The sequence below is a fragment of the Urocitellus parryii genome, chromosome 13, assembly GCF_045843805.1.
Source record: "Urocitellus parryii isolate mUroPar1 chromosome 13, mUroPar1.hap1, whole genome shotgun sequence".
Lineage (NCBI taxonomy): Eukaryota > Metazoa > Chordata > Mammalia > Rodentia > Sciuridae > Urocitellus > Urocitellus parryii.
The window spans coordinates 16,370,966-16,398,211 of NC_135543.1; the positions used below are offsets into that span (position 1 = coordinate 16,370,966).

The 27,246-nt window shown below is 44.7% G+C and overlaps 1 protein-coding gene across 1 annotated transcript in view; it reads right to left on the reverse strand.

Moving 5' to 3' along the window:
- Positions 1-25,565, reverse strand: part of LOC113185913 (O-acyltransferase like protein) — a 50,016-nt gene extending 24,451 nt beyond the window's left edge. The window contains exons 1-6 of the mRNA XM_026393197.2: positions 25,418-25,565; positions 12,732-12,871; positions 11,116-11,194; positions 5,954-6,095; positions 4,095-4,321; positions 572-751 (exon numbers count right to left, since the gene is read on the reverse strand). Coding sequence (XP_026248982.2) covers positions 572-751; positions 4,095-4,321; positions 5,954-6,095; positions 11,116-11,194; positions 12,732-12,871; positions 25,418-25,565 — 916 coding nt within the window. The remainder of the gene's footprint in view (positions 1-571; positions 752-4,094; positions 4,322-5,953; positions 6,096-11,115; positions 11,195-12,731; positions 12,872-25,417) is intronic.
- Between the last annotated feature and the right edge of the window lie 1,681 nt (positions 25,566-27,246).

Here is a 27,246-nt window from a genome sequence, read left to right on the forward strand (position 1 = left end):
CCACTGTCCTTCACTAAGAGAACTTAGACTGGGAACCAAGGTGTTGACTGAAGTCACTGTCACTCAGGCTGTGACCTCCCTTGTGCTCTCACTGTGCTTACAGCCCCCATGGACTCTAGCAACGTCAGTCCAGGTGCAGGTCACCTAGGAGGCTCCTTCAGTCTGCCCTGGACCAGCCCCCTCTCTAATTCTGACTCATGTGTGGTCCCCTGCTAGAGAGCAGCATGGTTATGGTAGAGCGTGGCAGCAGAGGGCTGTCAAGATAGGCTGATTCGATGCCAGCAAATCAGGTTTACTTATGCTTGCCTGTTTTCAGGTAGGGAAAAAAAAAAAAAGAAACCCAGCTCTCTGACGGATGATATATAATACCCAGGAATCACTATGTATCTGATTATATGTAGTATTTATACCTAGGAGTGGCTCCGCTGAGCCACTCACTACAGAGGTCACAGGCTATGTCTCTCAAACAGGGGAGCTGTCATGCTCATGGCCCATGGCCCAACTCCATCTCACATGGAAGGTTCTCTCCTCCCTGACAGCTCTCAGAGGGAAGGCACACAGCTCTCCGCACCCAAAGACAGCCACGCGGTCATCTGGCCAGTGTGTCCTGAGATGATCCAGAGGAGACTTAAGACCCGGATGCCATTCAGCGCAGGGCAGGTGCCTCCTGGCATCTTTGTAGTCCAGATGGCCGGCATGTTCCTCTGCCAAGAAAAGCACTGCAGAGCATGATCCACGGCTCCTAGAAACCCTGGGCCAGAGCAAAGTTGTTACTGTCCACCCGAAGGCCAGCCCTATCAACACAGCACTCCTTAACAGGAGCCAAAACACACAGAGATCTTGGCAGCCACCTGAAGCTCTCATTCCAACCCTGGACCGCTCCACTCAGATCTCCATGGTCCCCACTAGACCCATCTGCAGACTCTTGCACACCTCCCCACCCCCGAACCTTGATCCTCCCTAACAAGTTTGACCTGAGGTGGGTGCCCCACAGAGCCCTGCACAGAATGCACTGTCCAGCATGAGGCCCCAGGATGCCAGTCCCTGTCCCCAAGCCTTTACAAAGGTTGGGGGAAGAAGGTAGACATCAGTAAGTAATTACCTGATCTACAGAACCTGTATTCCACTTGAAGTGGCATAGCTGGTGTTCACTCAAGGATGAACTACCCACAGTAACACCTTAACTCTGGTCCAGACACAGGCATGGAGACGAGAGAGATGGCACAATAACTAAGGTGGAGGCCTTCTAGGTGTTCCTGGCTCTGAATCTGGATGTCATTTATTAGCTCTGGGATCTCTGGAAAGAGAATTAACTTCTCTGTGTCTGTCTCCACACCTGCAAAATGGGACTCAGAGTAGATCTTATAATCCCAGGATCATCATGAAGAACAAAGGAGCTAATACTCTGAAGAGAGATCAAACCCCAGAAAACATGAGATCACAGCTACTGCTATCACTATTTTGAGCCTTATTGCTTTAGGAATGAACACTCACTCCTAGTTAATTTATTTCCTGTATTTTTTTAAGATTTAATTTGACCTATTTTAAGAGCAGATTAAGTGGCTGGAATTATGAAATAGGAATCTCTGAAGCTCAGACCAGCTTCAAAAGACTCACAGTTTTTCCTGTACAGAACTCAGTGCCTTAAACATTGTGGACATCAATGTGTCTTTGCAGAATTAAAACTTATTCACCAATGAGACCTGGTTTATAACCCAGCTCTGGAAATCTAAATCAATTTCTTAAATGAAAGAACTTAATTACCTAGCATTTCGAGGTCCTAGGGGTAAATCTGAGTTTTCCACGAAGCCACTCACTGCGAAGTACCTCTGTCCAGAGGCCCAGCACTCACCCTTTCATTTAGGAAAATCATCCTGCACCAGACTTGGCGAGTAACTGCACACAGCCAGCAGCTTTCTACACCTGGTGTCACCTGACTCCTCCTCGGTTTCCTGAGAAGACCCGTGCTGTGATACAGACACAGGACCAGGGCCTGCCAGGTTCCCACAGGTGCTCTAACCTCTTTGATCCTAGTTTCCTCACTTTTAGAGTGGACAGTTTTAGTAAGATTCTAGAATAATGCCAAAGGTCTGGCTCAGTGCCACCTGGGTGAGCAGGTACTCAATACATTGTTGTTGTTGTTGATGTTGTTGTTGTTATTATTATTATTTTCTCTAATTCTATTGAGGGATGAACTTAACCTTCAGGGTCATAAAAATCATCTGAAAATAACTGGTCTGTAGGGAAGACAGCTTCGCTGATTCCCATTTGGCTCATTTGTAAATGGAAAGTTTTGCAAACCGCAGGGACATGGGGAGGACTAGATGAAATAATGCATGTGGTCACTGGTTCTCAAAATGGGAGTCCCCAGACCAGTGATCAGAGTTGTCACAAGTCCTCCAGGTGATCCGGATGCACACTGACGTTTGAGAACCTCTGGGTTTCTCTGATCACAGAGTTTCAATTCGGGTGAGGAACCTCAAGTTTCAGCAGTGGATGCCTGACGCCACGCCAGGTGTGTCTGCCCTCAACCCTGCCGACTGGTCTGAAGTGGGGTCTCTGGAGGCTGGCAAAGTGCTGATGAGAGCCAGGCAGGATTCTTCCGTTCCCTTCACTCTGAAATCCAGCTGACCCTGCTGCTTACTCAGCAAGGTCAACGCAGTCCAAGCAGAAGGTCTGAGTAAATCAAAATCCTAACCTGTCCCTCTCCTGGTTTAACTGAAGAGAATAAGGGAAAGGAGGATGAATCCAGAGGAGGTCAGTTCATATAATCTCCTTTAGTTCCTTCAACAAGTCCCATCTTGTGCCCCTATTTACACATGTAGCATCTGAGGCTCATAGAGGTCAAACAGTCTGACCAAGGTCAGAGTTAGCAATTAAGGCAGGCTTAATGGGGATCTCTGAGCCTGTACCCTCTGCTATGCTGACCATGCCACCCAACGAAGAGCAGAGAAAAGTCTGGAACTTCCATCGTGCAAGAAGTCATTGAGAGATTCCAAGATCTGGGCAGTCACCATAATTGCTCTCAAGATCTGACAGGATCATCAGGAGAGTTGACCTTCCAGGTTGATCTTCCAGGGCCCAGCAGGCCAAACCAGACCCATGTGTCGATGTTGCAGGGCAGCAGGACCCTTGCCCAGGAGCTAAACAATCTGCCCTCCATCATAGCTGCATCCTGGGGAGCAGCCAACTGCTTCTGACTTGGAGAACAAGTGGGTACCAGTGACCTTGAGGGCCTCTCAGCTCCTCCTTGGACTATCTCCAGCTTAACACAATATGTTTTGTTGTTTTTCTCCTTGCTGTTGTTTTTGTTTAAAATGCAAATGGGGGTCAGGAAAAAAATCTTTGCTATGCTTTCCACCATGGACATGTTCCCTAAAGCCACTTTATCCCATATCATTTTCTTCTGGCCCATTCACTGATTTTTTTTTTTTAAATTTCTTTTGCCCTCATTCAAGTTAAGGAAGAACATTTGTGTAGCCCTAAAGAGAATCTGCCCAAATTCCTCCATGTGTCCTAGAGGTCTTTGCCCCGTGAGGCAGTTCTTGTGCGCAGTGTGTGCATAGGTGCTCTCCCCTGCAGATGGACAGGTGCACATGAAGTCAGTGCCCGTGGCTTCCCACTAAAACAAAATATAAAGCATCCCTCTCAAGTCCAGCCTCGTGCGACATGTGTCTCTGGCTCAGATCCACTAATCAGCTTGTGTTGCACCCTCACCCCTACCCGGGCTTCAGGTTGTGTGTAAATCATTTATTTACCTCAGTGATGGCAGAAGCACCTCTGAGCCCTGTTGAGTTGTCCTGAGACTGACCACAGCACAACCCTGAGCTCTGTCCTGACCTAGTCTTTGATGAGCACAAAAACACACTGGATAATTGTACCCAAGAAATAAAGAGGCCTTTTTGGTGACCTTGCTTTGCCTGGGCACCCGGGTGGGAAACAAAGGCGGACTTGTGAGCAGCAGGGAGCCGGCCTCCTCAGTGACATTTAGAAGCTGCTGGGCATTCCCTAGAACCCAGCGCTGGAGGGGTCATTTTCCAACCAAGTCACCTCTCTTGGGTGGTCTTAGGTTCATGAAAATGCAAAGCGCCTACCTTTTCCTCCACTGGTGGCTCCCGGGGGAGAGAGATGGGTGGGGCAAGCCATCCACTGGAACCTGCTTCTTGGCCCCCTGCTCTCTGCCTCTCTCAAAGGCACACTCCCATACTGGGTGGAGGGTGTCCCAGGTGTTGGTGAAGTCCCAGGGTCAGGGCCCTGTCCGCTGGCCGCCACGAGGATGGTTCCAGCCAGAGGGAGTGCCAGACCCAGCAAGGTGAGAAAGCTGCAGGAGAAGACACAGGGCTGGGCCTTACCTCCCTGACCCCAAAGGGAGGGGCGGGGGAAGGAGCCGAGACACACCCCCCCTGAGGATTCATAACAATTTTAATAGGGGGGGGGGGAATGACATTCTAAAGATAACAAATAATGAAAAAATGACAAAGGAGAAGATTAATGAGTTTCACTTAACTCCTTATTATCATTGGAAAAATTATCATAAGCAAACCAAACCCGGAGGAAGATATTTGCAGCGATATGACTAAGGATTAATATACTTTATAAATGTAAGAAATTTAAAAATCAATGAGAACCCAACTAATGCACACAGGAAAGGGTGAGGAAAATAATATAAGAGAAAAATACAGCGGTGGATAAACTCGGGGGGAAAAAAATCTTCCTTACCAGTTTTTTTTTTTTTAATGTCATTTAAACCAATTTATTCATTTATCAGATGGATGCCAGTTTTTATAAAGGTGGTTTTCGATGCTGGTGAGATGGGAACAAAGAAGACAGTAGGAATGAATTGTTCAGGAAAACATGGTCAAATGAGTCCGTTGTTAGGAGCTGACAATTCCACATCTATCTGCTTTGTCCTCAGGAACAATTAAAAATGCAAACAAGAAGGAAAGCGCAAGATACTCACAGGAGAGGCAACACCTCCAATCAGAGAAATCATCTTCACTGCAGTCACATGACAGCTAAGCTCCGGACTATTCTAGGACAGGACTTGTGTCTCAGTGGTTCTGAAACCCAGCCAGGTATGGGTGTGGTCAACCTTTCCCTGGTACATGTTTGCTTCTTCTTGCTGAAGATTAACGGAGACCTTCCTATTCCTTATCCTACTCAGGATACTGTGACAAAGTGCCACAGATCCGGTGGCTTATGAACCACAGAACTTGATTTCTCCCAGTTCTGGAGGCTGGGAAGAGCAAGGCCAAGGAGCCAGTGGATTCAGGATCTGGTAGGGCCAGCTCTCTAGTTCCTGGCACTGCTAGCTGAGCTCACATGGCAGAAGGGGCCAGGGAGCTCTCTGGGGTCCCTTTTTTAAGGGCACTAATCCCACTCATGAGGGCTCCAAAGGCCCTACAGGGCACTGATTTAACTTCTGAGCAGCCATCTCATGAGTTCCTGTACTTCTTACCGGAACTCCTCCCACCCCCATTAGTGACCTACCCCATGGTACCATAACCCTAAGCCAATTCCAGAAGCACACCACCCCTTGACTCTGGAAAGCCCCATGGTGCCATCGACCTCAGCCAATCCCATGCTCTTCCCACCGCCTAGCTCTGACGTAACACCCCTGAGCCACAGCTACAACTCCAGGCCCCTACCCCACAAAAGCGGGACACCCCAACATCCTGGGGCCTCTCTCCTCTCTATGGACAGACGGCCTTTGTGTGTCAGCTTTGAAGAATAAACTTCCGTGGATCTCTGGTCTCCGTCCTTCTCCCCAAACCACTACATTGGGGTTAAGTTCCAACACAGGGGTCTGGGGGACAAACATCCAGGCAAGGCACATGGGCCAGACATGGTTCCGTGAAGGAGATTAGGTAACTAAATGCAGTGGGGGAGGGGAAGTTGATAAAGGGGTCCCAAGAAGACCACCGGGCCAGGTGCCTCGGACACCTCTACTCACAGACACAGGGCAGCAAGCGTGTCCAGGGGGAACATTCCAGAAGCACATCTGGCCACACTCCCGGCCGACAAGGAGGAAGAATTTGCTGTAAAGATGGAGAGGGAAGGAGCCAAGAACGAAGTGTTTCTGAACCTCAAAATGTCTACCAAGAGAGAAGAAGAGGCTGTGTTAATACCTGAGTTTACTACGATCCTTTGCACTTTCACAAGTACTTTCCTATTATTTTAAAATGAAAGTCTGACATTAGAAAGGGAAGATGGCCTTTGTATACAGATCTTTCATTTCCCTGGATGGATCCAACCTCAAAACAAAAATATTTTTTTTTAAATCCTATCTGTAATGAGCACAGACAGACTCTCTTCCTTCTCATTATTTCCTAAACAATACAGTATTATTTATGCAACATTCACCTGAGATGCTGGGCATCATAAGTAACCTAGAGATGATTCAAAGCATACAGGAAGATGTGCGCAGTTTCTACGCAAGCACCACGCGGTTTTATCTAAGGGACTTGGGCACCCATGGAGCTGGGGATCCTCGGGCGTCTTGGAACCACTGTGTGTGCTGTAGGGAGAAGGTAGGGGAACCAGGGCACATATATGCTGGAAGCCACAGAGCTTGGCCCTCAGCCCAGCTGGAAGAGGACCACGTGTCCTGAATACGCAGCCTGTCTGCTCTCCTGCATCCTTTCCTAGCACACCACCCTGGAAATGAGAAGCCTAACAATGAACCATTTCTGGTTCAGATCTCTCTCTGTGAACAGGTCGCCACAAGAGAGAGAAACAAATGCAATATTAAATGAAAAAATACAAAAGGAAGCTGGAAATCTGGGGGAGGGAACCATCCCAAAATGGAAGCTGAGAAGCATTGGCTTAGGACACAGTTAATGAGTCTCTGGAAGAAATTGTAAAGATCTTACTAGAAGACAAGCACCAGTGTCTAAAACGTTATTGAGTCTTCAAATCACCTGGAAAGCCTATTAAGGGTCACTCTCTGCCTCCCCTTCCCATAGGCTTCTGATGCAAAGGTCCAGGAGAGACCCAAGAATCTGCATTCCTGCAAGCTCTCAGGCAGCACTTTCCAAGGCTCAGCAAAGGGTGGGGATGTGGTGGGTTTCATATAGCCACAGGGCCAATCACGAATAACAACACAGGCTGCTGTTTGTTAAGTGCCTACTAGATGTCAGGCATGTTTTGTTCATTATTTCTAATCTTTCAACAACGCTATAAGGGATTACCGCATTCCTTATTTTACAGACAAGGAGAATCGGCCTCTAATAAATTCATAAATTGAGCACAGTGATTAAGAACAGGTTCTGCTGGGTGTGTACATCTGGAGTTCCAGCAACTCGGGAGGCTAACACAGGAGGATTGCAGCTTCAAGGCCAGCCTCAGCAACTTCTCAGACAAAACTTCTCAAAACGAAACTTTAAAAAGGGCTGGGGATGTAGCACAGTTGGTAGAGTGCAAAAAGAAGGTCCTAGGTTTGGGATCCTGGGTCTATCTGTACTATGTGACCTTGGGCAAATTATATAATCTCTCCTTGACTTAGATCCCATTCTTGGTAAAATTGGGATGATAATAGTACTTCCCTTCCAGTGTTGCGAATTCACACCCCAGCTCTAAATTCTGCCACAGTGGATAAAATCAATGAGCTGCCAGTGCACATTCCATCAGCCTTAAGTGTCTGTGCCTTCCCGGGTTCCAGACCAATACAGGAGACTGTGAAGCCTTTAGTAGAAGCTTCACTGATCTGTTTCCCACTGCCCTCCCACCCCACCCACCTTGCCTCTTCCTTTGCACCCACAGACCAAGCCCTCTCCGTGAAGTCTCCTTTGCCCTGTCCACGGCACTCCCCACCGCCCCTCAGGTTGAGGCTCACCCCGAGCACTCAGTGTAGGATCAACATTCATTTCTTAATAGTGTCTCCTAATAGCTCAGGTCCACATATGTTCCTGGCTAACTTGCAGGTTTCCCAGAATGAGTAACACTGAGTTGACACTCGTGCGACGTCTCATAAGGCCAGCTATGAAATTGCCCAAGAAATACTTTCTGGATTAAACTAAGAACAGAAGATGACATTCTGTGAAGTATTTTAGATTCCTTTTGAATTCCTCACCAGAAAGGCACTTCTGGGGATAATTTAAGGAGTTGCTACAGCTCCTGTTTCTCAGTCGGCACTGGGGAACCCATTCTGTGCAGTGCTGCTGGTTGGTCTACTAATTCTAATCATAATAGGCAAAGCAAGATGAAATTGGCTTAATAAGGTGCAGGAAAGAGAAGTCTTAAGCACTGATTCCAAGCCACTAAGAACTCAGTGCTTTTGGCCTCTGCAGAACAGTGTGATCATTATAAAATGATATAAAATTTCCAACCAGACAGACTCCTAGCAAACCCCTGAGAGTAGAAATCTGTAGCCCTCTGGTGTTGCCTCTGGAATTTGTTGACTCGGTGCTAAACAGACCCTTAGAACAAGGCTCTTCTGTTTCAGCTCTTGTGCTGTCCGCACGACAGGTAAAGTGGCTGGCTTCACATTGCACTTCAGTAGGCTTTGTCCAAAGTTTGCAAGCGTTCTGAGTGCAGGGCTCTGGGCTAAGAGGACAAGGAGTCCTACACCACATGACCAACGCCCTATTGCACTTAAGGGAACTCAGATAATGGAACCAGTCCAGCCAGTCCATGTTAGGTAGTGCTCTAGGTTGAATTAAGCCTCTTCAAAAAGGTGAGTCCAGACTTGGGTGTGGTGGCACACACCTGTAGTTCCAGCAACTCTGGAGACTAATGCAGGAGGATCACAAGTTGGAGACCAGCCTCAGCAAATTAGCAAGGCCCTCAGCCACTTAGTGAGATTCTGTCTTAAAAAATAAAAAGGGTTGGGGATGTGGCTCAGTGGTAAAGACCTCTGGGTTCAATCCCCAGTACCAAAAAAATAAAAATAAAACAAACCCAAAAGATTCAAGCCCTAATCCATGGTGCCTGGGAATGTAACCTTATTTGGAAATAGGATCATCCTAGATGTGCTCAACCTAAAATGAGGTCAAACAAGGTCAGGGTGGGCCCTGAGTCCAGTATGCCTGGGAAACTGGGGGACAGAGAGACACACAGGGAGGATCCCCAAGTGACAACAGAGTTGGAGACTGGAATGGTGTGTCCACAGGCCAAGGAGTGCCCAGGATGGCTGGTGACTACCAGGAGCTAGGAGGGAAGCAAGGGACGGGTTCTCCCAGAGCTTCCAAAAAGCTCAGCAACTCCTTGATTTCAGATTTCTAGTCTCCAGATCTGCCCCAAGCCATCCAACATTCCACACACTGGTCCCTGGAGCCCTGAGAAAGGAATAGAGAAAGTGACATTGGCAGTCCTGGGTCTGAATCTTTGGGAAACCGCCCAGAGCTGGGTCTCACAGTCATCACATTCAAGTTGGAGCTGGACTCTCTGCACCTGGTGCTGTGTATTTTTATTCTCAAGAGCTCACTGTAAGTCTGTTGGGTAAAATTTTGCAACATCTATGGCAACCACTGCGCAGTGCTTTATCCCAGCCTGTGGCCACGGCTGTCCTTTCCACCGGCCCTGCGTCTCGACCCCCGTAATGCTGTGGTCATCTTCACTTGGCCTTTCTCCTACAGTGGCCCCTCAGCTGGGCCTTGCTAAGCTGCTTGTCCCCACATCTATAGAGGGAACCTTGGCAGCTCCGTCACAAAGCCCCAAGGCATAGCTGACAAATCCCTTCCGGATAGGGACCTTCCCCGGGCAGAGGTGCTCTCCTTCCCACCCTGGCCTCTGTGCCAAAGCTGGAGAAAGCCCTTAACCCCAAAGACTAACTTCCACTAATCCCCACTAATCCCCGTGTCGGCTCTGCTCACCCAAACCAGGGCCTTCCAGTTCATCAAAGGACCTTCTCATCTTTCTCAGAGTGTGAATTTCTCAAAATATCTTTTTTATTGATAGCAGTTTTCCAAATGTTTCATTTTATTCCAAAGGCGACTCTGGCAGGTAAGCTTAACGTGAGCCAGAAAAATTAAATCTCTTCAACAAGAAAGATGATTTACTCATTAGACTTAGGGAGTCACTCGCTCACATGAAATGCCAATTTTACAAGACCTTCTAATGCATCTTTGTTTCTAGGATACTTATGGCTTATCCAATAAGAATTGAATTTGATTCTTAACAAATGGGGGCTTTTGGAATTTGTTTTTCTGATGACTCTGGGGATCAAATCCAGGGCCTCACATGTTCTAGGCAAGAACTTTACCACTAAACTACACTTATCAGCTCTTGTTTGTTTAAAAAACAAAACAAACAACAAAAACAACAACAACAAAAAAAAAAACCCATGAATTAATAGGCTAGATAGACAGTGAACCCAAAGCTGTGGGGACAAGTTAGGTTTTCAAAACTTAGCTGCCATATTAACGCTTTAAAAAGAACTCTTAATAATGTGTCCCATTAGTTCTCTCTTAGATGACCATAATCAATACAAAAGACATGAGTGGAAAAAGAATTTAGGATTTCAAGCTCTTGCTCGGAAAAAATCTGAAAGACTTAGAGGAAGTCAAGCCAATTTCCATACAGAAGCTAAACTTTATTCTTTCTCCATAGCCAAGGTCAGGAGGGATTATAAAGCCACAGAAAGCTAGAGCCAGGTGAACCTGAGAGCCCACCCACTTGCTGCAAGGAGGAAGAGGACTGAGCCTGTGGAGATTAAGTGATTTGCCCAGGATCACATAGCTGGGAGGTGACAACCAGGACCAAATGCTGGGCTCTTAACACTGCAATGCTCCGGCCTCCCCAGACCTGGATCAGGAGCACATTCTGATGCAGCAGGTGCCAAACACATGGGCCCGAGCAGAGTGCACACACCGTGCAACCCAAGGCCACCCACCTCCTATCTCAGGCCTGACAGGCAGCGGTGTGAAGGAAGATGGTTTAACTCCACATTGTTATTCCATGAATGTTCAGCTCCTGTCTCCTCCTCTTCCTTTCTCTTTGCCTCCTGCCTACTCCATGACATTCACTTCTGCTCTCAGCCCTCAACTCTTTTCTCTCAGTTGAGAGGATTGATCGGGCTGGAAGGTTGGCTCAGTCCCTGGGAACCACCCGTCTTGCCCCTAAGGAGTTGGGGATGTTCAAACTTGATACTGAAATAATAGTTCCTCTTGTACCTACCCAGCCGAGACATCGTCGTCACGTCCTCTTCAGCACAGGAATCAGGGACACATATGCCCACACTATAATCGGCTCCATCCTGAGAAACAAACGACACAAAGCTCTTTAATTTTAGTGTTCGCAGCATGTATGCATGATCATTTCCAAGTAATGCTGCCACCACACACCACCCATAAATTCAGCAGATTGGAAGAAGGATAGAAGGGTGTTGAAAGGAGAAAGTTTTCTCACTTAAGACATGGATTTTCCATCACTGAGTGATTCCAGTGAATGTCTTCATCATCAGATGCACATATATTTAAATTAAAATGTATCTCCAGATTTAATGGAGCTGATTATTTAAGAAGCAGCCACTGACCGGTTTTGGATAATCTGACCCAATGAATCTCTCCTCCAGATTAGAAGTCATTAAGTGCTGATTCCCCTATCATTTTCGACACAATTGATAAGTTGCCATTTCAGGGTAGCAGGACACAAGAATCTAGTAAAGATTTCATTAATCAATCAATCTGATAATTAGAATGCCTGTCCCAATAAAGAGAAGATCAAATTATAAGTAAATTCTGGAATGCTTCTTCTAAATGTATAACATTCCTGATTAGGCCTGACCTTTTTGCTGTGATATCAAAACCATTAATCTGCTTTGAAAATGACGTTTGTACACACTGATTAAAGTCTCAAGCAATCATTATCCCAATCCTCAGCAAGACAAATGAGGCTGACTGATAATATCCCTGTCTCCATGGTTAACCACTGCAAGCATTTTATAAGCTTTAATATCAGAGAGCTTGCATTTCTTATTGTTATTTCAGATAATTGGTTTTAGTCAACTAGTAATGTTTCTTTTAGTCTTGTGTGACAAGTATAAAAACTGTCCTCTATTTAATAAAAGGCTGTGCTATTCCTAGTTTTTTTTTTTTCCCTGAGCTGTGAAAGGATTAACATGCTTTGAAGACAGTGAGCCCCACATCATTGGTCAACTGATTTAGCAATGTATTCATAAAGTCAAGACCCATCTGCTAGGATAACCTCAAATTGGGATTTAGAGCTATGTTTCTGGGAAAAGAGTTATAGGTAAAGGAAAGTCTCCTCTGGTATTCCAAAAATTGATGGGGATTCAGGAGCTAGTGCTTAGAACTGTGTTCCAAGCTCCTTGATTTGATACACACCATACCAAGCAGTGTCATATCCTTGAGAGTAAGGATGTCGAGGAGGGACGTGGGGAGAATGGTGAAAGCCCTAAGAACCCCAAGAATCAAAGACTGAGCTTATAAAGAACATCCAACAAACCCAAAGAACATGTACAGGGTCTTGCTAGTGAAGGTGCTGGCCAGGACTTGAACTTGGATTCCCTATGAAGGCCCTCCAGAGGTCTTGCCCCACACCACGTGATAGGAGGAATATGTCAAGATCCATGTGGTTTGGGGACAAGTGCCTCAAATAATTCCCCACACTCAGAAGAAGCTGAGCAACTACCTAAATAGTTTTGATTTTTTGCAAAACATGGCAATAATTTTTGATGTTTTTAATTAAGAAAAGCAATCCGTAGACTCGTATTGTATTCTGTATCATGAAATTCACTTGACCTTCAAGAGCAAGCAGTCCCCGACACTCACCTGCCGTACATAAAGCTTGCAGTACTGCCCTTGGAAGCTCCCTGCTGGGCCCTGGGCGGAGAGGCACTCACTGTATGATCCCAGCCTGTCCACATTTCCATTAAGAACGTTGCTCCCAAGCTTCCCCACAGAGTCATACACTGAATTTCAAAGCAGAAAAGGTTTGCAAAATTAGCATCCTTATGTCACTTTCAAATGAATTTATAGGAACTTGGCTTCACCTTCTAAACCTATCAGACCCTTGTTTGACCAAAAAAGGAGGAGAGACAGATTTACACAGCCTCGCTCATCACCAGGACAGAATGGTGAAGTGCGTTCTCTTGCCATTACAGGACCTGTCAGCAGTTGCCGAAAAGATTTTAAAAAAAAGAAAGAAAGAAAAGAAAAGAAATCAAACTCTTTAATAAATGCTTTCTGAGGAATGAAAAAATGTAACTACAATCTGGTAGCTTTTCTTTCTCCACTCACATACTCATGAGAGAATACTCATGTCTTAAAACGAATAAATAAATATATTTGTCTGACTTTGTGGGATCTTATTTTTGGAGAGAGCTAATTTTTTTAACCTTAGAGCAGAAGGGACGAGGGACCAAGCTGCCCCGTGGATGCCATTCTCAGCCCTCGTCTTGCAGAGGTCCTCTTTTGCTTGGGTGATTTTTTTTTCTTTCATTTAAAAAATTTATGTCCTTTCATATTTCTTCATCTATTCCTTTCCCGTCCCCAATTTCCCCTATGTTGGAAGTATATGTTGGATGCCTTGTGTTTGAAGCGTATCCTCTCATTGGTAGGTGTTCTTGTTTTGTGTATGTGGGTTTGCCACTTACTTGAACAGTTGTGTGTTCCAATATCCTTCTGTTTATACACATGTTGCTCAGTGCTTCATTTTCAGTATTTTATGCATATCTAGTGCAGGGTTTCTAATTGATGTATAGTAGTCCATCACTAATTTGATTTAGCTATTCTTCAGGTGATGGACACATAGATGGCCCCCACCTATGCAAACACATGGTGATCAATTCCTTGCACCTGTGCAGGTACTCACACACAAACATGTTTACACACATACTCAGACCCTAAGTAACAGCCAAATCTATCACACTGTGAGAGCAACAACCAACATGAAGCTGGAATGTGTCAGGCACATCTTTGAGCACCTTCTGTACACTCTCTCCCTTGACCCTGGGAGATAACAAGAGAAGGAACCATTGTAATCCCCATTTTTCAGATGTGGACACTGAGAGAAGTCAAGTCCCTCACCCAAGGTCACATTACTAGTAAGCGGTGGGGCAGGTAGGAAAACTGAGGCCCAGAGGTGATAGGCAATGTGCACATCATGTAAACGTGCCTCTTAGTGGTTTTTATTTTCCTTCAATTTTTATTGTTTTCTTTTATATTGTAAATCTACCTTTTTTTTTTAATAGATAGCAAAAACCAGAGCTATGAGTTCAAACTAACTGGTCAAGACTGGAGGTGGGTATTTAACCCAGTTTAACCTGAACCCTCTAAAATAGACAAAAAGGCCCTATTTTTACTTGTCAGTTTGGAAGATAACTTCTTGTACATAACTAAAAATAATGATATTCCTGAGAGTGAGCAGACAGAAAACCCCAAATATAGCTCCTCAAATTACCGACTCCTCTCACAGGGCTGTCTTTCTCCTCACAACCACGAATGAGCTCCTGAGGTTTAATCCATTTTGTCCCAGGGTCCCTGGTGTTGCACACCCATAAAAACTTAAATATTGATATTAAATATAGTATCAATACATAACATAATCATGTAAAATGTAATATAATAATAATAATAATATAAGAAGAAGAATATGATTATATTAATGCATAAGTTCTACAGTATGATTTCCAACCTATTTTAACATGTCTGTGTCAAATTTGTTGAAACATCCACACACCTGAAAATGTGGAACTTAATGGATTTTAATTTAGATATCAGGTTGAGATAACTACATTTTGTTTGCATGTATGTTTTTTTTTTCAAAAAAGTGCTATGCTATTTTGAAAACCTCCTGGCCATAATTGGGCCAAAAAAAAAAAAAAATCCCCTTGGCCATTTGTAGCCAGCAGTCATTTTTTAAGCTAAAACTGAATAAAAATGATGAACCATGTCCTTCCCCTCTTTTATTTTTTATTGTGTGTGTGTGTGTGTGTGTGTGTGTGTGTGTGTGTGTTTTGTGTACCAGGGATTGAGCCCAGGGGCACTTAACCACCGAGCCACATCCTCAGCCCTTTTTATTTTTTATTTTGAGACAGGGTGCTTTAGTCACTTTTTTTTTTTTTTTTTTTTTTTGCTGCTGTAACTGAGAAACCCGACCAGAACAACTGTAGAGGCTCACAGTTTCAGAGGTCTCAATCCATAGACAGCAGACTCCATTCCCCAGGGTTCCAGGTGAGGCAGGACATCATGGCGGAGAGTATGGTGGAGGGAAGCGGCTCACATGATGACCAGGAAACAGAGAACACAGATAGACTCCATCTCCAGATACCAAATATATACCCCATAGTCACGCCTCCAATGAACCACTTCCTCCAGCCATAACCTGTCTGTCTCCTGTTACCACTCGGTTAATCCCATGGGGATTAACTCACTGATTAGGTTGAGGCTATCGCCCAATGATTTCTCTCTCCATATCATGGTGACATCAGGTCTACTGTTTCCCAAGATTTGGATGGAATAAGACAAGGAGCAAGCCAAATGTGGCCTCCATCCACCCACCAGTGCTCCGCTGAGAGGCTGTGGAGTGGATACTGCCATTGAGACTGTTTGGTCCTGACGGGTCCAAAGGCCAGGCTTTTGTCCTTCCTCTCCATCTTATGAGCTGCCCCACAGCCTGCCAATAGCTGCTCTTTATGTTGAATTTTACCAGAGTTGGTACCTGGAGTTTAACCCAAGATTCCCTCCTAACTGATATGCCCAGTGACCAGAAGTTCAATGTCTTAGAATCTGCCCAGGGAAATATGTGAGCACACATTGCAAGATGCTTGTGGCGGTAATGCTTGTAATGGCCATAAAAATAGGATTCAGAACAATAGGTCGAACCAAGTGAAAGCACCATCTTATAAGACAAAACTTGCTTAGTGTTGGCAGTTCAAATAGTTCTCCCTCTCAGGAAATAGTTCAGTGAGCAATAGGACTTTCGTGTTTCACAATACTATGCAAAAACAAACAAAGAAAAACCAGATAAACATATTATTATGTGCGGGAAAAGATAGTTCAAGAACATTTGCAATCCTGGCTACTCAGAAGTCTGAGGCAGGAGGATCACAAGTTCAAGGCCAGCCTCTGCAACTTAGTGAGGCCCTGAGAAACTTAGCAAGACCCTGTCTCAAAATGAAAAATAAAAAGGACTGGGGTATAGCTCAGTGACAGAGCACCTGTGGGCTCAATCCCCAGTATAGGGGAAAAAAAAGACAAACTATAAATATACTAAACAAACTCATTTTTCTATTAGATGTATATATTAAAAAAAAAAAAAACAAGCAAGAAGAAGGTTCTTGGAAGTTCTGGAAAAACATACACCATTGTAACACTTTGTTATCCAGGAAGGGGTCTGGTATTTGAATGACAGAATTAAAAAAAAAAAAAAAAACACCCTTGGGCTTTGTATTGTTTAGATTCCTTTACAGTGTGGATAGATTCATATATTACTTATATGTCATAAAATATAAATGCAATTTCAAATTAGTGCGTTTTTTTAACTTCAATCGCTCCCCATTGTCTAGAGCGGGGTGTTTGTCAGTAGGCTCTGTGGCACACAGCCACAGTCATTTGTTTTCCTATTGTCAGGGCTTTTGTGTTCACATGGACAGAACAGCAGGCTTGAATAGTTGCCTCAGAGGATATCTGGCCCACAGAACTGAAAATCTTTACTATTTGATCCTTTAGAGAAAAATTTTCAACTTCTTATTTAGAGCTGTGATTCTCAATCCTGGGACTATTTTTTTTTTTTTTTTTTAACAATAGTGTCCAGGCTCTACCTTTGCAAAGGATGCAATGTGGGCTCGGGCATTGATTGTTTTTCAGTTCCCCAGGTGATTCCCAAGAGCAGCCAGGCCTGCCTACTCTGACCTGTAGGATGAACTCTGGATTCCCAAGACCAGGTGCTTCCTCGGCTCCATGGTAAGGACGCACCAGGCTGCCACTTGTCTTTCTGCCTGGGTTGTCCCACCTTCTCCTCTATTAGCAAATGGTGAATCATCCCTATCCCGTCTCGCCCAGGAAATACTCCAGACTCTTGCTCAATGCATCACGCAGTAAGGTATGTCACTGTGTACCTGTCCCCCAAGAAGGCAGGGTCACACCATGTCTTAGTTAATGTATAGCTCAGAGAAGGAGCCCAGTGAACACTTGCTGAATTGAACTTTGATGGGCTGGGGATGTGGCTCAAGCGGTAGCGCGCTCGCCTGGCATACCTGCAGCCCAGGTTCGATCCTCAGCACCACATACAAACAAAGATGTTGTGTGTTGGTTCAAATGTCCCAAATCCAACTGGGCACACTTGTATTCCCAGCCATTCTGGGGGCTGAGGCCAGAGTATCACAAGTTCAAGGCCAACCTAAGCAATTTAGCCAGACCCTGTCTCAAAATAAAATTTTATAAGTCTGGGTATGTAAATCAGAAGTACAGCACGTGTTTACCATGTGAGATGCCCTGGGTTCCATTCCCAGTACTGGAAAAAAAAGGAAAATCCAAAATCCAGCTTCACTGTCCCATAAAACAAAACAAACAAAATGATCATTGGATGCATTTATTAGAAATAGACGAATGATTTTCTAGGTACCTTCTCCATCACTGATGGGGTATCCCACACTCTTCAACCTAGGGTTTAAGGGTCTGGAACTGTAAGGGTTGAGGGGACAGAAACAAGAGAAGTGTCAACACTGAGCATGCCTTCCCCTTGGATACACCCTCGAGGGTGCTTATAGAGGGTACCCAATTCCTCATCTGAGAACAGTAAATTTTAGTTTTTTCTTCCACTTGGAATTTTGCTTTGCAAACTGGTTGCACTTGTGGTTTTTCAGCTCAGTGTGTTTTGGGTGCTATACAAAATTTCAAATTTCAATGACTTCTTTCCCGATGCTGAACTCAAATGGACAAGTCGCCCTTTTCCAGCCTCATCCCTAATTAGTTTCTGTCAAGAACCTAAGAGATAACCAGGGCATGGCCACCATCTAAATCAAAACGCACTGTGTCGTCGGGGGAGGGAGGAATAGAATAAACTAATGATTAATCACACCTGCTACTTCAGATCACATGGTAGTTATTCCAGATTTTCATTTTCAAAAGATTAAAAAAACAACTTGTTTCAATTCTGAAGGCCTAATTGGCAGACGAATCTTTCTCATAAGGTGGCAATGATATGTGGATATTAAAACACGCAGCCAATGTGTTTGGGGCTGGATTTGAATGGCAGAAAGAAAGACCTGGGTCGACTGACTTAAATTTTAAAATGTGATGGGGTCTGGGGGTGTGGCTCAGTGCTAAAGTGCTTGGTTAGCATGCACATGGCCTTGGGTTTCATCCCCTGCACCACAAAAAAAATCAATAAATAAAATGTGACACATTTACACAATGAAGTTAAAGGCAATAGAAGCTTCTGGAATGCTAAGCCAGAAATAAATCCTGAAAGAAATAATCACCTTCAGCATTAACAGCAAATATTTATTAAGCATCTACCAGATTTTTTTCACTACAATGAAGATTTTTTAAAATTAGAATGCATAGTTGTTGCCCTATAATTGATGATACAGGGCAAACACACATAAAATGCTGACCATCCTGTGCTGGGGATTTCCTTGTGGTGAGAAAGAGATCTGAACATGCTATCAATTTCATGTCCAATTCCCAAGTCAGGCTCTTTGCAAACACTCCCTGGCTGCTCCCTTTGTGTCTGGTCAATGATTAATCTTAGACCTGCAGAAAAGAACAGTATGTATTTTCATTTCCTGTGGCTACTATAACAAATTGCCACAAGCCTCATAGCTTAAAACAACAAAAATTTATTTTCTCACAGATCTAAAAAGCCATAAGTCTAAAATCTCTATCACTGTGACAAAATCAAGGTGTTAACAGGGCTGCTCTCCTTCCAGAGGCTCAAAGGGAGAATTTATTCATTGCTTCTTTCAACTTCTGGTGACTGCCAGCCTCCCTTGGCTTGCAGCCACATCAGTCTCTGCCTCTGTGGCCACATCAACTTTGTGTGTGTGTCTGTGTCACATCTCCTGATGCCTCCCTCTCTTAGAATACATGTGGTTACATACATGATCCAACTGAATAATCTAGCACAATCTCCCCATTTTAAGATCCTTAACTTTATTGGGGGGTTGGGTTACCAGAGACTGATCTCAGGGGCAGGCACTAGACCACTGAGCCACATCCCCAGCCCTATTTTGTATTTTATTTAGAGACAAGGTCTCACTGAGTTGCTTAGCACTTCAATGTGGCTGAGGCTGGCTTTGAACTCGTGATCCTCCTGTCTCAGCCTCCCAAACTGCTGCGATCACAGACAGGTGCCAGCGTGCCCAGTGGTCCTTAACTTAATCACATTTATAAAGACCCTGTTTTCATATCAAGTAAAATTTGTAGATTTCCCCAAATTAGGATGTAGATAGCTTTGGAGAGAGAGTGCATTGCAGCCTACCACAGCAAGGATATCTGAGATCCAGCAAACCCAGGAGTTCCATGGAGCCCACTATGTCACCCTCACCCTAATGGATTTTCTGATTTCTGCATCTTTTCTGTTCCAAACTCCAGCGCCAGCAGAGGGTCTGGCACTGAGTAAAATACCTTCCAGATTGCAAGCTGGGTGGGAGAAGAGGCAACATCCAAAGACTAAAAAACCGAATAACCCATTCCTCCTCTCCTGATGATGAAGAGCAATGGCTGGGGGGGAGCGCTGGTGGCCGGTGCCCACCTAGGCAGTGTCCGCTTACCGACCACCTCCTCTGACATGGAAGTCTCGTTATCTCTCTAAGCACCAATGATGAAGGGCACAGATGAGGCATAACATAATCTCTCCAGGAGATCAACTGTGAAGCCCGAGGAAGCCAGCCATTGGCATAGGGAGCGAGGCATTCTGGCCACAGGGACTTCATGTAGGAACCAGGGACGAAAAGGGTTAAGAAAAACTGAGAGCAAAAGTAGCCACTTGGGGAAGATTTTGAGGATGTTAAGAGATGAGAGAAAACAGGATATGAACAGCCCTGCAGGCTGCTTGGGACCCCCTAGGATCCCCTCCTCCATCACTCTGTCCAGAGGGAGAAAGTCCAGGAAAATGCAGAAGTCCCAGGAAGCCAGGGCCCAGGACAGAGCAGACTTAGGATTCCATGTGAGCGGCTCCTCCAAAAGCCTCGGCCGCAGACAGCGTCAGGAATGGTCCGCCTGGATTTGATAAACGGCTTCCCACGGGTCAGTGGCATCTCAGGGAAGAAGAGGCCCAGGCCCTACTCAAGATGGATTGGCTTGTTTCTGTTTTTCCGACCCAGATGATAAATGTGAGCTTTTAATTCTAGACAGTGCGTTTGGCAAGCCGCAGTGAGCTGCATTCATTCCTGTATTCATTTTCTAGAGTTGACCTAACAGATCTCCAAACAGACCGGCGGCTTAGACACGGGGAATGGATTCTCCCATGGCTGCGGAGACAAGAGGTCTGAGATCTCACGCTGGCAGGCTGGGCTCCGTCTGAGTCTGTCCTGTCCTCTCTCCTGGCTCCCGTGGTTGCCAGCCTTCCCTGGCGTTCCTGTGCTTCCAGATGCAGCGCTCCTATCTATGCCTCCACCACTGCACAGCGTCTCCCTGTAGGTGTCTGTGTCTGAACCGTCCGGCCTCTTTTAAGGAGGCCAGGTGTTGGGCATACTCACCCAGTATCACCTCATCTTGACTGCCTGCAAAATCTTGACCCCTCTCTCCAAGGAACCAGAGAGTTAAGGTATCACCATATCTTTTTGGTGACAAAATTCTGCCCTCCACACTCTCCAAAGGGGTGGTTTTATAAATTGTACTGACATAAAGGACATGTGGCATGTATTAGTTTGCTAGCATTGCCAAAACAAAATGCCTCAGACTGGGTGCTTTAAAAAAACAAGAATTCATTGTCTCACAGTTCTGCAGCCTGTTGTGTCCAAGACCTGGCTGTTGGTCTCTTCCAAGGCCTCTCTCAGGGATGCCAGATGGCTGCTTTCATGCTGTGTCCTCAAGCCGGCTCTCCTCTAAGCATGTCTGTCCTCATCCCTCCTTGCTACAAGGGCACCTGTTGTTGGATGGAGACGCTCTAGTCATCTCAGGGTCGTCTCGTTATCTCTTGGCGCACCCATCTCCACATACAGTCACGAGCTGACTTCCTGAGGCTAAGATTTCAACACACGAATATGGGGGAACACAACTCAATACATAACAAACACAAATGACAAGTAACAGTGAAATCCACAATATTTCTTAGTATAATTCCACATATAGCCAATTGATCCTCACAGAATCCTTGACTGACTCTTTTTTCCCCCTCCAAACTCTTGCATCCATAGCCAATCTATGGTTTTCGTTGACCAAAAAGGATTATCCTGACATGAATATCGGTTGGTATTTCTGTTCATCTTAATGAGTCATATGAATGCGAAATAAGAAAGCTGTGTGTCAAAACTGCACTCATGTGCCCCAGACATGCTGAATTAGATGATGGGCTGAGTGTTAAAGAATATTGCCTCACCTCTCTGTGATGTTGATGATGAGAGGGCTCAATGCTCTACACATTTTTAAGTCCATCTGCCTTCCTAACTAGGCCTCCATCAACTTCTTAAATGGAGACAATTAATGAAACAAGAAAGTAAACTCTAACTTGTAGCACTTACTGAGCTCTATGGTGAAGATACTCCCTCCATGACTGATTTTACCTCCCAACTCGATGTCCTGACTGTGGAGACAGAAGGCCGCGAGCAGCAGAGTAGTAGCAATTCCCACCATTCAGACATAAGCAATGTGAGTAGCTTCAAAAGAACTGATGACAGAGGGCTGCGCAGCATGTGAGAGGCCCTGGGGTCCATCCCCAGCTCCCCCCTGCACGCGCGTGTGCGCACACACACACACACACACACACAAAATAATAAAATGCAATCCAATAACCAGAGAGTGATGGACGTTGAGCACTTTTTACTTTTGTTCTGAACAACTTAATTGTGAATTTACGTGATTTAACCCTTAAAAACAACGGTTCAACAACCAGCTTGACCATTTATTTAGCAATTGACTCTGGCAAGCCAGCCAGATGGGCTGTTGAATACTGCTGGACCTAGAAGTTGAAATTTTTTAAAAGCTGCTATAGATTTCCAGAATGAGGGACATACAGCCCGGCCATTTCACAGGTGAGGAAACTTGTGGAGCAAACTGACAGGGCTTGGGTGCAGTCACAGCTTAGCACAGTTCATAGGACTGGAGGACTCCACCTCCAGTCGCTAAAGCTTGATTCATTTACAAGAAACAATGGAGAAAAGGGACCAAGTACCTTGGGAAAGTTCTAGAGGTCAGATAGAGAAAAGGAATGAGGAAGAAGGCCGGTCAGCAAGGCAGGACGTCCCAGAGGGCACAGTCCCCGGCATGGAAAGAGGTGAAGATCAAGAAAAAGGAGGCAGCTAACACGACACTGGTCAGAGAGAAAGACAACTGAGAAGTCGGTCAGCAGGTAGGACGCCGGGGTTCTTGAACTTGTGAGACTCTGGCCTCGGCCTCCAGAATAGCTGGGAATACTGAGTGCCCAGTTGGATTTGGGGCATTTGAACCAACTTTATCAAAGATGCAGTTTCTATATGTGATAAGACATTTCTGTGGATTATGGAGTTTATTTATTTATTTTTTTTAGAGAGAGAGAGAATTTTAATATTTATTTTTTAGTTATTGGCGGACACAACATCTTTGTTGGTATGTGGTGCTGAGGATCGAACCCGGGCCACACGCATGCCAGGCGAGCGCGCTACTCGCTTGAGCCACATCCCCAGCCCCGGATTATGGAGTTTAAAACAACAAAGTCAAAGAGGAAGACAACTGAGAACTAAAGGGACCAAAACGTTCACTCAAGGGCTCAACAGTAATCAGATATTAAATAAGACCACCAGATCCCATGGGGCACCAAAATCAACCCACACAAGAGTATTGGGTGCATTTCTTTCCCATTTAAGATGGTAAACCTGTGTCTGCTAAAAAGCAAATGGGAGGCGTAGTAGAAAGGAAGACACACAGCCTCATTTTAGAGATGTAGGATGAGTCTTCTGTCTACCCCTGAGACCATCCCCTCTGCTCAGATGGAGTCTCTAGGCTTCAGTCTTCTGCTCTAGAGCAGCCACGACTCCAGTTCTCCCCTGCAAGACCAAACATCCCTGCCTGGAGTCCATGGGCCTTCTTTCCACCGTACTCCTCACCACCCACCTGTTACCCAGAGCCAACGCCAGTTACCATCTCTGCACCACTGGGCATGATGTTTTAAAATGTAATCATTCGATAGCTAATGCATTTAGGGGGTGGGGTTGTGGTTCAGTGGTAGAGCGTTTACTTGGCACGTGTGAGGCCCTGGGTTTGATCCTCAGCACCACATAAAAATAAATAAATAAAATAAAGATATTGTGTTTGAATTTTTTAAAAACACATCTTAAAGGCATGAAAACCCCCAGACATCTATATTCTCATCACTTATCTTAAAACAAAACTTGACCACTCATTGGAAATCTCATATGCACCCCATGTATCTCCACCCTTACCACCCCTCCAGCCTGCCTCGGGACTGAATTTGGAAGTTGGTCTCATGTTTTCCTTAACATTTATTCTACGGACACCCAGCCACAGAGAGCCTTCATTTGCATTAATTTAAACTTATATACTGTATATAATCTTCTGCAACTTGTTTTCTTCCTTCTTGATGTTATTTCTGTGTATCCGTGGGCTGATACATATACCTCTCATCGCTTTTTGCTGCTGGATCTTTTGTTTTTGGTTATTTCAGGCGAGGATGGAAAGTAGGCTCTGGATCGGGGGCTCTGGAATCTGACAATTGTGGGCTGTGCTAATGTGGGCTCAAGGCCTGTCTCTACCCCTTGCTTCAAGTCAGTTCGTTGACATCTCTGTGGCTTGGTTTCCTCATTTATAAGTCAATGCTAATAATTCTCTCCCCCTCCTTAAGGGGGGCTTTGGGGACTGAAAGGGACAACTGCACAGGAAGCAGAAGGGGGTCTGCTGCGTCCAAGTGCTCACTCACTCGTTCTCTTCCCTCCACATGCCTGTCAGGAAAACCATGCTGAGAACCAAGGTCAGAAACACACGCTGTGCTCAAAAGATATCAGGCAAAATGTCAGAGCGACGATGCCAAGTATTTTCTGGTACATTAGAATGAAAATCGGTTAAAACGACTATAGATAGACGTGTTCATCTATTAGCATAAATTAACAGTCACCTAGGCTACTGATGTTTGTCATTCAATTCTCTCGACCACTTATCTTGGGCAATTTTTTTAACTAAAAAAAAAAAATGGTTTTCACATATGAGGCTCCCACAGATGGAACATGGTTGGTGTATGAGGAGCGTAACTTGTGACTGTGACTAATGATGACAATATGTGCCACCACCTCGTCACCAGAAATCTGAGCCAGCCATCGCACCTTCTGGGCTCTCTTGGCCGGCTTATTTGGCCAGTGTTTGTCACAATGTTCCCTATCAATATCACCAAGTGTTGTAGCAAAACATGATCAATTCCAAAATGAGACTGGAAGAATGGCTACTGGACTTAATTGGGTTTATATTTTATCACCATTTCATTGGATACCAGGACATCTGAACACTGTAGAATAGCAACTGTTTCAAATCATGTGTGATTTTGAGTTACCCTACATTCTATCAAAATGCTTTTCCTTATGATATATATTATGCTACTAAGTGGTTTTTCAATACAAAATAAACTAGTTGTGAATTCTCCATGGAAGTGGAAATTGCTATGTTGGTTTATCTGGCTCTAGAAAGAAGGAGTTTTTACATTTTTCTTTGTTAGCGGTTTTCATCAGCCACAGGGAATCTTGCTCCTGGGACAGAGTTTTATCCCACTAAAAATGAATCCAATTTCCTGACCCTTTAGCTGCAAGAATAACTTTGGGAAACATACACACAAAAAAGAAAAACCAAAACACAAATTGTAGCTGCTTGAAGTCCATACATATCACATGCAAAGAGGCTGGGCTATAAATTCACGTCTGGCCCAAGGTCAGCGCATATTTCAACACACTCATTAGAATCTAGTATCCAGGGCATACATAATGAACAAGAACTTTTTCCCTAAATAACAAAGCAACTCATTATCTACAGCAGACTAAACATCTAGAAAAAGAAATAAACCAAGCTATGCCTTGGGACAGTAAAATGTTATCAACTTCAATAATAGTAATCAGTACCACAGTTCATAACAATTCTCTTCTCATTTGAAGTTGGTTCTCCCGAGAGTTCTCTGATGAGACAGGCAACCGAGCTTTCTGCAATAAAGTCTCCTCCCTCTTTGATTCCTGGTGCCATTTCTAAGCTAAGCCTCTCTTCACTTCTTTATTTGGTCCTGTGTTTTTCATTCTTACGAGTTTGTTTACCATCCTTCTAGCACAAACCTCAGACTGCCCTGCGTCCACCTCCCCAATGGTCCAGGGAAACCTACTTACTTCTCAGAGCGTATTCTTTGGGCTTCACTGAATTCAAATCAGAAAGGAATTCATCAGTATCTTGCATGCACTTGAGAGAAATGTTTCTTGCAGAAAAAACAAACGAAAATTGAAAAGAGAGCAGGCAAAATAGTAAAGTTGAAGCCATTATGATCTCTCAACCTGTCAGGATACACCTTCTTCTTAGACAAAGAGCCTTATATTTAGGAAGCACTTGTCTATGATGTGTTGGGGGTAAATGTGACATTGCTTGCTCCTTAACAAGCAAAGAGACAAATCATCTCTTCAGCCACCTGCAGAGATGAACAAACCATGGAAACCAATTTATACACAACTTGTTATTGTTGAGTAAAATAACTGCTACGCATGTGGGCGCCGCCGACCACCTGGCTTCCTTTAGTTATGCAGATTAACCTTTCCAGCTAACGTGGATAAGGCTTGATTTTCTCCAGTTAGATGATGTGGTGTATTGTATCTCTCCAGGTTTAAAAATATACCAATGACGTTAAGTGGCAATATTTGGGTTTTGCCCAGGAACGATGATTAAATCCAACCTATGACATGTTTGGACAGATGATAAGCAGAGAAAGGCTTTTCCGTGATCCGGATAGATCATGCATCTGTTGATGGCTCTGCTGGACTTTGAAAGTGGTGTCAGCCCTGGAGTGACGCACTCCCCCACAGGAAGGAGAAGCGATCGCAATAGGACAGGTGGACACACATCCATACAAGCAGATTTAGAGCACACATCCTGGGAAGGAAGTGTTGCTGACGAAAAACGGGGTACCTGTGTCCACCAGCTTCAAGGAAACATGGAAAGTGTCAATTGGGATTTCTCTTGATGTAAATATTCGTTCCAGAAAGGCTTTCTTTAAATAGCAACCTCTAGATCTCCATTTAAAAGGTGACGCAATGTCTGGGAATCTTGTTGACAGTGCTGGTTATACATCTGCTCATGGGGGCAGTTGCGACTTGGTGCCACTTCCTGCTGCCTGTGGGTTTCAGAGCGTCTTCCAGCATCCCAAGCCACTGCCTCTCTCCTGGCATGTGCTCTGCTCTCTTCTCTTGGTTCTTGTTCCTACTACGCTCCTGTCCAGCATTCCCTTCTCTGTCTATCCTCATCTGGAGCCTTATCATCCATTCCTATTTATTCTCAGTAGGCGTTGACTCCTCTGGCACGTCCTCCCTGCAGGGAACAGGCAGGGGAATAGCCTGGCTGAGTACTCCTGGCAGAAGTACTGCCTGGCTGAGTACTCCTGGCTTAAGTACTGCCTGGCTAAGTACTCCTGGCTTAAGTACTGCCTGGCTGAGTACTTCTGGTTTAAGTACTGCCTGGCCTGAGTACTCCTTTATGTGCTCTCATTGGAGGCATCTTCCGACTGGAAGCTCCAAGAGGGCAGACACCATCCTCCTTTTATTTTCCAGGACTTCTTTCAGAGGCAATTCATGCCATGATTAAAAGTCAAACCTGTCACTACCCATGTGACCTCTGCAATTAGGCTGTCTCATTGACCTCATCTGGGAAATGAGAATAATGATAGTCTCTACATCCTGAAACCATGAGATTTAAATAACATTTTTAAACTACTAAGAATACTTGACCCACCAAATACTCAAGAAATATTAGCTGTACTTTTTATATTCTAAATGTCTACTATTTTTTTTTTGCATCTGGCTATGTATTTACATCAGACATCTAGAAAATGTACACTCAAGGGGACCTTGAAGACCTGTCATAGATCCTTAATGAACAGCAGCTATTGCAATGATGTGTTACTTTTTGTTATCAGGCTAAATTTAAAACAAACATTCAAATATCACAGGCTGAA